At 36.3% G+C, this 12667-nt stretch overlaps 1 protein-coding gene across 3 annotated transcripts in view; it reads right to left on the bottom strand.

Annotated features, from left to right (window-relative positions):
* Nucleotides 1-12667, bottom strand: part of LOC145688409 (uncharacterized) — a 420154-nt gene that overhangs the window by 242361 nt on the left and 165126 nt on the right. For all 3 annotated transcript variants that reach the window (XM_081762596.1, XM_081762595.1, XM_081762597.1), the window contains one exon: nt 6100-6233. In XM_081762596.1, coding sequence (XP_081618722.1) covers nt 6100-6233 — 134 coding nt within the window. The remainder of the gene's footprint in view (nt 1-6099; nt 6234-12667) is intronic.

Genomic DNA, 12667 nt, shown 5'->3' with positions numbered 1-12667 from the left:
TAACCGTTGCAGCATTAGATAATATTGACTACAATTCTTCTAGCACATCATCAAAGGATTCTTTTCATGGTACGAGCATTTCTATTTTCCAGCATCCTTCTAAGGATAACCCTAGCATTCGACGTGACCATGTCTCACTGGATAAGTGAATATAAAAATGAGAACTGCTCCTTCTCTCCCCGATAATTATGTTATAGTACCTCCTGCTTGTATCACTAATAAGAAACCAGTTTTACCTCAACAGAACCCGCAGTTTGTAGAGAAAGGTCTTCCACGAAGTGGATTTTTCGCAGAAGAAAAAAACTAGGAGTGTTGGCTTGAAGCATGCTTAAAAAATGGCACTACTTGCACTTGGTCTGTACACCATGCCTCGAAAACTGAAACTCTGTAAATGCCAAGTATATGCTGCCTGCTTTCGTTGATTAAGGAAGACTCTAAATCTGTTGCTATGATACGGCACGAAATGAATGTTGTACGAGAGCTTACAGACAAACTCAACAAAGGACAAGTTCCGGTTCTTGTAACGGATCAACCAATATTTGCCTTGGGGAAACGAATTCAATGGAATTGGCCAGAGTTATATGGCGAAGATCATCAAATTCTGATGCTGGGAGGATTACACATCGAACAAGCCTTCCTGCATCTTATAGGCAAATGGTTAGATGGAAGTGGTTGGGTAGAAGTTTTATACAAGTCAGATGTAGCAACACCAGGAACCGCTGACAGTATATTGAAAGTAACTCACATTACAAAAGCTCGCTTTGCTCATCAGATTACTTTGACAGTTTTACATCATTTGCCGCGTGATGCATATCAGAATTCTTCATCAGGGCAATTTTTCAATGACACAAGAAGAAGAAGAGATGAAAAGAAATCTTCGTGTCCAACGCTTAAGTTTTGGATAATATATTACCGTCTCGTGATTTTACTCTTAATTCACATGAGAGCCATACGTCAAGGAAATTTTAAGCTCTACGTTGAAACACCAAAACTAATGGCAGAATTGTTTTTCGCAATGGACCACCTATGCTCGTTGGCTTCCCGTTCGCATTTTAGATTTGAAGAAGTTGGAAGAAACATATCCTGAGATTATGAATGCTTTCGAAATGGGTTACTTTGTGATAAGGAAGACATCAAAACCTTTCTTTGCAATAGCTATAGATCAAGCTCACGAACAGAATAACAAAATTATAAAAGGGGATGGCGGGGCGATTGGTTTCTTACACGACGACAATGCTCTTGTCAAATGGATGACAGAGGGACCAGAAATTAGTAGACTAATTAATGAATTCAAAATGTCATATAATAAATATGATCCTGATAATAAGCACCATGAAGATTACTCGTCGATGCAAGAAAAATTTAAATCGTGTGTTGAAAAGATGAAAGAAGTTTTCGTCGAATTGGGGAATCCGTTTGAAGAAAATAATGGACTTGTTAATGTTGCTTCCAGAATCATCTATAGCGGTGATATAATTGAATCCCTATATTTAGCAGAAGAAAAAGGGTCTAATATGTACAAGGAATTTGTGCAAGAAAGATTAGTAGAATGTACCAAGTCATTCTTTTCGCCCATGAAAAAATCTTCTCTAGTGCTTCATTCTTTCCTTCAAAAGAATAAAACAAACAGAAATGAAATAAAATTACTTAAGATGGACGTTGAGCTATTCTCTCGCTTACTACGCATCAGTCAAACAAGACGACTTGACTTGGATGAATTATTTCAGCACGAGAGTCAACCAATTCCACTGTCTCTTTCCCATAATTCACAATCCTCAAAAAGGTCCGACTTAGTTATGCTTCTTGAGAGTGAAGCCAACAACAAAGAAGAACACTTTCCTAATTCTTGTGATGTCTTATTATTTGATGGAGCAGTTTTGGTTCACATTTTGCAACCAGCATCAGTAGAAACATTTTGTGATTATTTCCAGTGTAATTTCTTCGAATATGTTCAAAGAGAAGCAGACACATTCCATGCAAAGCGAGTGGATCTGATATGGGATGTTACTCTTCAAAGAGCATAAAATCTTCCACAAGAAAAAGTAGGGATGTAGGAATAAGGACGAAAGTAACACCAACTACACCAATTCCTAGGAAGTGGAACGATTTCCTTCGTAATGACGAAAATAAAGAAGAACTATTCTTTTTTCTTGGAAAGTCTATGTGTGAAAAGGAAGGAAGTAACTTTGAGGTAGCAACGAGCAATGGATATCACATAGAAACTTCAAGAAATCTTCCAACATTTCCAAACAAATCATCAGGAAATCATTTAGAAGAAGCTGATAGTAGGATCATGTTACATTGCTTTGATGCAATTAAATGGACACAAGAAGATAGTTATCCGCACAGTAGACACAAATGAAATACTTGCTGTATCGTTTTTCTACGATTTGAGCGACACAGTTTAGAAGAATTATGGATATCTTTTGGCACCAAGAAACATCATTGATTTCTCTCAGTTCATCATATTTCAATAGCTTTAGGAAAAGAAAAATCAACTGCGTTACGAGGCTTCCACTCGTTTACAGGATGTGATGCAGTGTCATACTTTCTCGGACATGGAAAATTATAAGCATGGAAAACATGGGTTTTGTATCCAGAGGTGACCACAGCTTTTCTAACAATTTCACACTCTGTAATCAACATAGGCGAAGATTGTTTTAATTCACTGGAACGATATGTTGTCCTATTATATTCAAAAACAAATGAAAAATTTAAAGTTAATGAAGCCCGGTGAGAATTCTTTTTGGAAAAGGGGGAGCACGGTGGCTCAGTGGTAGAGCGTTCACCTCTGGCGCTTGGAGTCCCGGGTTCGATCCCAGCCCCCGCCAAGTGAACTTTGTGGTGGACAAACACCGTGCTCGTGGGTTTTCTCGGGGTTCTCCCGTTTCCTCCCACTTACTTCATTTCACCATTTCACTCATCTCTCATCATCACCTTCTCCTTTAGCCTAACCGGCATAACCGTGGGACGTAAAACTCAAAGATTTCATTTCATTTTCTTTTTGGAAAAGGGCAGATCTCTTACTGCGCTTCCTCCAACTTGTGATGCCTTGCTTCTTCACACCAAGTTTGCAGTATACCAAGCTGGACAAGTCTGGGCCCAGGCAATAAAGAAGACAGCACATATTCCTTCATCAGTAAACTGGGGATGGACTGACAATGGAAGCAGTGACGACGCCAGAGGGGGGGCAAGGGGGGCGAGCGCCCCCCTGTTGGCTACTCCTGCCCCCCTGACTGCCATCCAGACTGCCCCCCCAGACTCCTACAATCATAAAATATTCTACATATAGTATTTTATATCAGTATCATAACCAATCTCATTGTCAGATCGTACTATGTATACCAGCGTTTCCCAACCTTTTTCAACTTACGGCACACTACGGGTGTTACTTGGATTTTCGCGGCACACTTATAGATATTATTATTTGTAAATATAAAACACAGTGGTATATTTTCTGTGATTATTGATCTCCTTCTCACAGAGAAGAAAGCTCTATCACTGGTTTTTCCCCGTGGCAAATCATTATACTTATTTTTCATTCTAATTTTCAAATAGAAAACAATTGCAGTGGAATATTGGACTCAGGTTTTTAAAAATACACTTTCTTTTTTAAAACTGTATCCAACCTTTTACTAAGAAGGAAGATCACTAAATAACGGAAGAACAAACAAATCTCTTTTACTTTTAAAACACAAATGTAGGTAATTTGTCGAGAGGATTGAATGATATTTTAAATTTTCAAGTTACGAAATAGTCTGCAACAATAAAGAAGCAATAATGCAACAATAACGATGATAACAGATACTTTTTCAACATTAGAAATGTACAGAACAGTAACTTGGTGTGAAACTTAAAATGATAGATTCATAGTAGAGGTTCATAGTACTGTAGAGGTGAAACACAAATATACATTTTTCCCTACGTTTTGCAATTTGATTGCTATAAAATTAATAATTTTGTTTCGATTCCTCGCGGCACACCAGCGGCCCATTCACGGCACACCAGTGTGCCGCGGCACACCGGTTGGGAAACGCTGATGTATACATTTACTATGTGGCAGATTAGTCCTCAAGCTTTTTTTTCTTTTTTTTTTTTTGAGCGTCTGGGTATGCACACATATTTCTGTTTTCTAATTTAGCGCCTTTTCCGGTAAATTTTAGTTACAGTTCTTTACTTGAAATAAGTTTACCAATATAGGCCTAATATAAAAACAACAACGAAATACACAATGTAAAGTAAGTCAAACGTAATAAATGTCATTTTTGGTGTGGAAAATAGCCGCCCCCCCCCCGAAAATGTATCTGCCCCTCCCTTACCCCCCTAGGAACTTACAGCTGGCGTCGTCACTGAATGGAAGTGAACTTTCTCTAACATGCACTTCCATTCCAGTTGTATACGAAGCATGTAGGGAACTCTTTTTGAAATGTGCCTGCAAGACATGTACCACAAGATATTGTTGTAGAAGTGCAAGCGTCCCGTGCAGCTTTTTTGTTCTATGTGTAGGGAGACATGTGGAAACGTGATGGAAACTGAAAACGAAGATCTAGACCAATAAAACTTTCATGTAAGTAGCACTCATTATTTTTGAAAATTCAGTTGATCCACAGTAAATTTACACCACGTTGGAAACGTACCAATAAATAGATAAACTTAAATGTATGATTCTTTATAGAATAGCTTGTACACAAAGTAATATTAACTGTTCGTCGAAATCATAAAACTATTTGTACACAGAAAATCCAAAAGATATATTGTGAATTTCAAATTATCGAACCAAGTGTTTGCGTTGTGTTTCTGTTCTTCCAATACGAAAGAAATTATTTACATTCTAATTTATAACAATATATTGCTTTATGTAATTTCCTTATAATATTCTAAAAGATATAAAGCCAATGTCTGTGGTTTAAAGACAGAACTTACTTCTTAGTCTTCCTGTGCAGTTCCTCTTTCAATTTAGAAGAAAGCATATAACTTTTCTATAGTGACGCTACAAACGTAATTTCTTAAGATATTCTTAAACATGATTCATGTGTAAAAGTGATAGTAATAGAATAAATAGGTGATATTACTTTGTCCGTATTCGTTTACAAATTTAGATACTCGGGTCAATATTTCGAAAGAATATAATTTTTATGAATCATAATTAATGGCCACCATATTGGATTCATAACCGGGCCTGTCACCAGGCCCGAAGCCAACCCAAAAACGTAGGGGGGGCAGGCTTAAGTTAGGGGGGCGATCCAACCATATTATAGTTCATCACCATATTATAGTTCATTTGCAAGCCTACCGTGAAAATTTTAAGGGGCCAGCAAAAATTTAGGGGGAGCCGGCCCCCTAGAACCCCCTGGATACGGGCCTGTTGGTCAGGCTACTTTGAGTTTCTGATGAAAGTGGGACTTATGCAGAATACATCACAAAAGAATGATTTGTTTCGTACAATGCAGCATCCATCAGTGATGTTTTATTACTGTAAATCAACTATCGTTAGAAATTTGGGAAAATCAATCGACTCAACGCGAATCTTTAAATTGTCATAACTTCGTTGTTTATTAACCAATCTGAATGAACTATACACCAAACGAAAGATAATTTAACACTCTTTAAAAAGTTATGCGACATTTTTTCGATAATTTCAGCCGTTTACTTGTTATTTTAAAAAATATGAGTAAACTCCATCATAAGAAATGTAAAGTTCCAAATTAAATAATTTCTGTAGGTGTTAATTTCAGTGTTAGGTAAGACCATTTGCTTATTTATTAGACCCTGTTATCTTCTACGTCGTTTAGGTTTTGAATCGTGAAGATTGGACTATTATTCAAGGAGATATAGGCCTCTAAAACCAATACTATGAATTCGCAGAGGCGGCCATCTTTGATAGCCGCCATATTGGATTCTGGCCACCTGTTGGAGTGGGGCCACTTCGATTCCTGCTTAGTTGGATCAGGGGAACAACATATCCGAGTGGCACCTTTTTAACACAAAGTGCAGGATACTTCCCGTAAGCTCCCCTACTATCAGAGTAAGCGACCATGTTTAGCAACCATACAGAACAACCTAGTGAATCTTACTGACTGAATTATCTTTGTATCTTACCCATTGCAAATCATTACAGCATCGAACTCGTGTGTTTCTTCAACGTGTACTTTCAAATCTTTAACTTGCACAATCCAAGCAACTTTCCCGCTTTTCATAATTTTTGGTCTAATGCTCTTCACGAATGTCTCAAACTATAACAGAAAAAAATAACAGTTAAACACATTAAATGTAGTGAAAACTTTTAAAACTATTATCACAAAACACTGTACTACATATGGTGAGATAGAACTACCACTTTTTAAAAATTGAGAAGATATAATATGAATCGTTTGTGCACCCAAAAATATAAAATTATAAGAATTTTAAAACGACAGATCCAGCTTGACGTCAACCCAAATCCACAATTATTCGAAAGTTAACTAGTGGTACTAACTAGGAACTAGTGGTTCTTCCATTCATAGGAACTAGTGATATAGTCAGCAACGAAAGTTCATTCCGTTTGGTAAACTTTATTTTGGAAATAAGGATGGTGGTAACGTACAGAAAATTACATTCTTTTTAATTTACTGAAAATTGTACTCAAATTGTCCACCCACTCTGAAGTTATTTCCGAAACTAATTTCATCAAAAGGAAAGAACTTTTGTCGCTCACTACACTAGTCGATAATCTCTGCTTTTGCTGTTTTATCTAACAAAAATTTTATTTGTGTAATTATAATCTAAAAATTATAACAATTTGAAAATGACCCCATGCAAGAATAAACACTATTCGAAAATTCAGCACTTATACAAAGTAATGGTTTTAACTTTATATCTTCGTTTGTGCAGGATTGTGAAACAAACACCTTCCGTTCTCCATCAATATTTGCAAAATTATAACAATTTCAGAATGGTAGTTCTAATTTAACATCAATCTATAACGACTACTATTTGAAAAATAAACATTTGTACACTTTTGCTCACAGAAACCTATATTACCTTCCAGAAATGAAATGAAATCTTTGAGTTTTGCGTCCCACGGTTATGCCGGTTAGGCTAAAGGAGACGGTGATGATGAGTAATGAATGAAATGGTGGAATGAAGAAAGTGGGAGGAAACGGGAGAACCCCGAGAAAACCCACGCACATGGTGTTTGTCCACCACAAAGTTCACTTGGCGGGGGCTGGGATCGAACCCGGGAGCCCTAGCACCAGAGGTGAACGCTCTACCACTGAGCCACCGCGGCCCCTATTACCTTCCAGAGTCTAAGTTCAAAACATTGATACTAGATTCTTAGGAATTCCCTTTAGGCCTGAATCACTTTCTGCGAATTTTTGCCATAGACAATGGTGGAAATTGAACAATAATATTACTTATGGATACAATTATTTCGTTATTTGTACGGTCTAGGATCAAAACATAGCAACCATACAGAAAAATACGGTAATTCTTAGTAACAAATTTAATGCATGATTTATATTTTACTTCAGTGTTTTTGGACCCTTTTAATCTAGAAGGAATATAAAAGAGAAGTGTGAGTAGCGTAATATCATAACTTCAATTACAATACAGTTTCTGTAGCTTATGTATATTCACTTTTCCCTTAACGGTTCTACTGTTTGCCATTAAAAGCAACATAAATAAACTGTGAGTCATTAGAAACAACATAAACTTTGCGCATTCGATTCTCATTCCTTTTCCTTTATGAGGTTAGTAACTGTTACATTAACCGACAATTACAATTCAGTTTACCTAAACAGCTACTTTTAATTGTTTAATCGTCTGAGATTGGTATTTCTAGATCATGTTTTCTTTGTATTACACATCTTAATGCTCGTGTATGAATCATCTGATGTTGATAATTTGTAGCCCAGTACAGACGGAATTTCGATTAAACATTTTAACATTCTTTCTCGAATTCATTAATACTCTTTTCCTTTGTATGTAAACATGGAATTACACATAGGCCTACAGTGCGTTTCACGAATAACACTAAGGCCCATCTCCTGAAGAAACCAAGAGTCGCGTGAAGTTGGCCCAACCACATCGTAGAAATACAAAAAAATTTATGTCAAGATTTAGTGCTTAATTAGTGCTAATTAGTGCTCAAGACCGCAGAATTAGTGCTCAATTGGTTTTCGAGATATATTGATTATTAAGATGGTTGGGCCAACTTCACGCTTTCTAAAAGTTGTTTAAAAATTCAAATTAAACGGTATAGGTAATTAGTGCTTAATTAGTGCTCTTAATCCCACATGGTCCCAGAATTAGTGCTCAATAAATAAGGGTATACGGGGCATATGTATTTTTGGGGTAAATGTGAGTTGGCCCAACCACTTCGAAAGAAATCAAAAATTTTTATGTCACGAATTAGTGCTTAATTAGTGCTTTCAATCCCGCATGGTCCCAGAATTAGTGCTCAATTTATTCTCGAGATATATTGATTATTAAGATGGTTGGGCCAACTTCACGCTTTCTAAAAGTTGTTTAAAAATTCAAATTAAACTGTATAGGTAATTAGTGCTTTCAATCCCGCATGGTCCCAGAATTAGTGCTCAATTTATACTCGAGATATATTGATTATTAAGATGGTTGGGCCAACTTCACGCTTTCTAAAAGTTGTTTGAAAATTCAAATTAAACGGTATAGGTAATTAGTGCTTAATTAGTGCTCTTCATCCCACATGGTCCCAGAATTAGTGCTCAATAAATAAAGGTATACGGGGCATATGTATTTTTGGGGTAAATGTGAGTTGGCCCAACCACTTCGAAAGAAATCAAAAATTTTCATGTCACGAATTAGTGCTTAATTAGTGCTTTCAATCCCGCATGGTCCCAGAATTAGTGCTCAATTTATTCTCGAGATATATTGATTATTAAGATGGTTGGGCCAACTTCACGCTTTCTAAAAGTTGTTTGAAAATTCAAATTAAACTGTATAGGTAATTAGTGCTTAATTAGTGTTTTCAATCCCGCATGGTCCCAGAATTAGTGCTCAATTTATACTCGAAATATATTGATTATTAAGATGGTTGGGCCAACTTCACGCATTCTAAAAGTTGTTTCAAAATTCAAATTAAACGGTATAGGTAATTAGTGCTTAATTAGTGCTCTTCATCCCACATGGTCCCAGAATTAGTGCTCAATAAATAAGGGTATACGGGGCATATGTATTTTTGGGGTAAATGTGAGTTGGCCCAACCACTTCGAAAGAAATCAAAAATTTTCATGTCATGAATTAGTGCTTAATTAGTGCTTTCAATCCCGCATGGTCCCAGAATTAGTGCTCAATTTATACTCGAGATATATTGATTATTAATATGGTTGGGCCAACTTCACGCTTTCTAAAAGTTGTTTAAAAATTCAAATTAAACGGTATACGTAATTAGTGCTTAATTAGTGCTCTTCATCCCACATGGTCCCAGAATTAGTGCTCAATAAATAAAGGTATACGGGGCATATGTATTTTTGGGGTAAATGTGAGTTGGCCCAACCACTTCGAAAGAAATCAAAAATTTTCATGTCACGAATTAGTGCTTAATTAGTGCTTTCAATCCCGCATGGTCCCAGAATTAGTGCTCAATTTATTCTCGAGATATATTGATTATTAAGATGGTTGGGCCAACTTCACGCTTTCTAAAAGTTGTTTCAAAATTCAAATTAAACGATATAGGTAATTAGTGCTTAATTAGTGCTCTTCATCCCACATGGTCCCAGAATTAGTGCTCAATAAATAAGGGTATACGGGGCATATGTATTTTTGGGGTAAATGTGAGTTGGCCTAACCACTTCGAAAGAAATCAAAAATTTTCATGTCACGAATTAGTGCTTAATTAGTGCTTTCAATCCCGCATGGTCCCAAAATTAGTGCTCAATTTATTTTCGAGATAAATTGATTATTAAGATGGTTTGGCCAACTTCACGCTTTCTAAAAGTTGTTTAAAAATTCAAATTAAACGGTATAGGTAATTAGTGCTTAATTAGTGCTCTTCATCCCACATGGTCCCAGAATTAGTGCTCAATAAATAAAGGTATACTGGGCATATGTATTTTTGGGGTAAATGTGAGTTGGCCCAACCACTTCGAAAGAAATCAAAAATTTTCATGTCACGAATTAGTGCTTAATTAGTGCTTTCAATCCCGCATGGTCCCAGAATTAGTGCTCAATTTATTCTCGAGATATATTGATTATTAAGATGGTTGGGCCAACTTCACGCTTTCTAAAAGTTGTTTAAAAATTCAAATTAAACGGTATAGGTAATTAGTGCTTAATTAGTGCTCTTCATCCCACATGGTCCCAGAATTAGTGCTCAATAAATAAGGGTATACGGGGCATAAGTATTTTTGGGGTAAATGTGAGTTGGCCCAACCACTTCGAAAGAAATCAAAAATTTTCATGTCACGAATTAGTGCTTAATTAGTGCTTTCAATCCCGCATGGTCCCAGAATTAGTGCTCAATTTATTCTCGAGATATATTGATTACTAAGATGGTTGGGCCAACTTCACGCATTCTAAAAGTTGTTTCAAAATTCAAATTAAACGGTATAGGTAATTAGTGCTTAATTAGTGCTCTTCATCCCACATGGTCCCAGAATTAGTGCTCAATAAATAAAGGTATACGGGGCATATGTATTTTTGGGGTAAATGTGAGTTGGCCCAACCACTTCGAAAGAAATCAAAAATTTTCATGTCACGAATTAGTGCTTAATTAGTGCTTTCAATCCCGCATGGTCCCAGAATTAGTGCTCAATTTATTCTCGAGATATATTGATTATTAAGATGGTTGGGCCAACTTCACGCTTTCTAAAAGTTGTTTCAAAATTCAAATTAAACTGTATAGGGAATTAGTGCTTAATTAGTGCTTTCAATCCCGCATGGTCCCAGAATTAGTGCTCAATTTATACTCGAGATATATTGATTATTAAGATGGTTGGGCCAACTTCACGCTTTCTAAAAGTTGTTTGAAAATTCAAATTAAACGGTATAGGTAATTAGTGCTTAATTAGTGCTCTTCATCCCACATGGTCCCAGAATTAGTGCTCAATAAATAAAGGTATACGGGGCATATGTATTTTTCGGGTAAATGTGAGTTGGCCCAACCACTTCGAAAGAAATCAAAAATTTTCATGTCATGAATTAGTGCTTAATTAGTGCTTTCAATCCCGCATGGTCCCAGAATTAGTGCTCAATTTATACTCGAGATATCTTGATTATTAAGATGGTTGGGCCAACTTCACGCTTTCTAAAAGTTGTTTAAAAATTCAAATTAAACGATATAGGTAATTAGTGCTTAATTAGTGCTCTTCATCCCACATGGTCCCAGAATTAGTGCTCAATAAATAAAGGTATACGAGGCATATGTATTTTTGGGGTAAATGTGAGTTGGCCCAACCACTTCGAAAGAAATCAAAAATTTTCATGTCACGAATTAGTGCTTAATTCGTGCTTTCAATCCCGCATGGTCCCAGAATTAGTGCTCAATTTATTCTCGAGATATATTGATTATTAAGATGGTTGGGCCAACTTCACGCTTTCTAAAAGTTGTTTAAAAATTCAAATTTAACGGTATAGGTAATTAGTGCTTAATTAGTGCACTTCATCCCACATGGTCCCAGAATTAGTGCTCAATAAATAAGGGTATACGGGGCATAAGTATTTTTGGGGTAAATGTGAGTTGGCCCAACCACTTCGAAGGAAATCAAAAATTTTCATGTCACGAATTAGTGCTTAATTAGTGCTTTCAATCCCGCATGGTCCCAGAATTAGTGCTCAATTTATTCTCGAGATATATTGATTACTAAGATGGTTGGGCCAACTTCACGCATTCTAAAAGTTGTTTCAAAATTCAAATTAAACGGTATAGGTAATTAGTGCTTAATTAGTGCTCTTCATCCCACATGGTCCCAGAATTAGTGCTCAATAAATAAGGGTATACGGGGCATATGTATTTTTGGGGTAAATGTGAGTTGGCCCAACCACTTCGAAAGAAATCAAAAATTTTCATGTCACGAATTAGTGCTTAATTAGTGCTTTCAATCCCGCATGGTCCCAGAATTAGTGCTCAATTTATACTCGAGATATATTGATTATTAAGATGGTTGGGCCAAGTTCACGCTTTCTAAAAGTTGTTTGAAAATTCAAATTAAACGGTATAGGTAATTAGTGCTTAATTAGTGCTCTTCATCCCACATGGTCCCAGAATTAGTGCTCAATAAATAAAGGTATACGGGGCATATGTATTTTTGGGGTAAATGTGAGTTGGCCCAACCACTTCGAAAGAAATCAAAAATTTTCATGTCACGAATTAGTGCTTAATTAGTGCTTTCAATCCCGCATGGTCCCAGAATTAGTGCTCAATTTATTCTCGAGATATATTGATTATTAAGATGGTTGGGCCAAGTTCACGCTTTCTAAAAGTTGTTTAAAAATTCAAATTAAACTGTATAGGTAATTAGTGCTTAATTAGTGCTTTCAATCCCGCATGGTCCCAGAATTAGTGCTCAATTTATACTCGAGATATATTGATTATTAAGATGGTTGGGCCAACTTCACGCTTTCTAAAAGTTGTTTGAAAATTCAAATTAAACGGTATAGGTAATTAGTGCTTAATTAGTGCTCTTCATCCCACATGGTCCCAGAATTAGTG

The sequence above is a fragment of the Thermobia domestica genome, chromosome 6 (assembly GCF_964235325.1).
Source record: "Thermobia domestica chromosome 6, izTheDome1.hap1.1, whole genome shotgun sequence".
Classification (NCBI taxonomy): Eukaryota; Metazoa; Arthropoda; class Insecta; order Zygentoma; family Lepismatidae; genus Thermobia; species Thermobia domestica.
The sequence above is the reverse complement of the archived record's forward strand: the minus strand, read 5'-3'. Positions and strand labels throughout refer to the sequence as shown.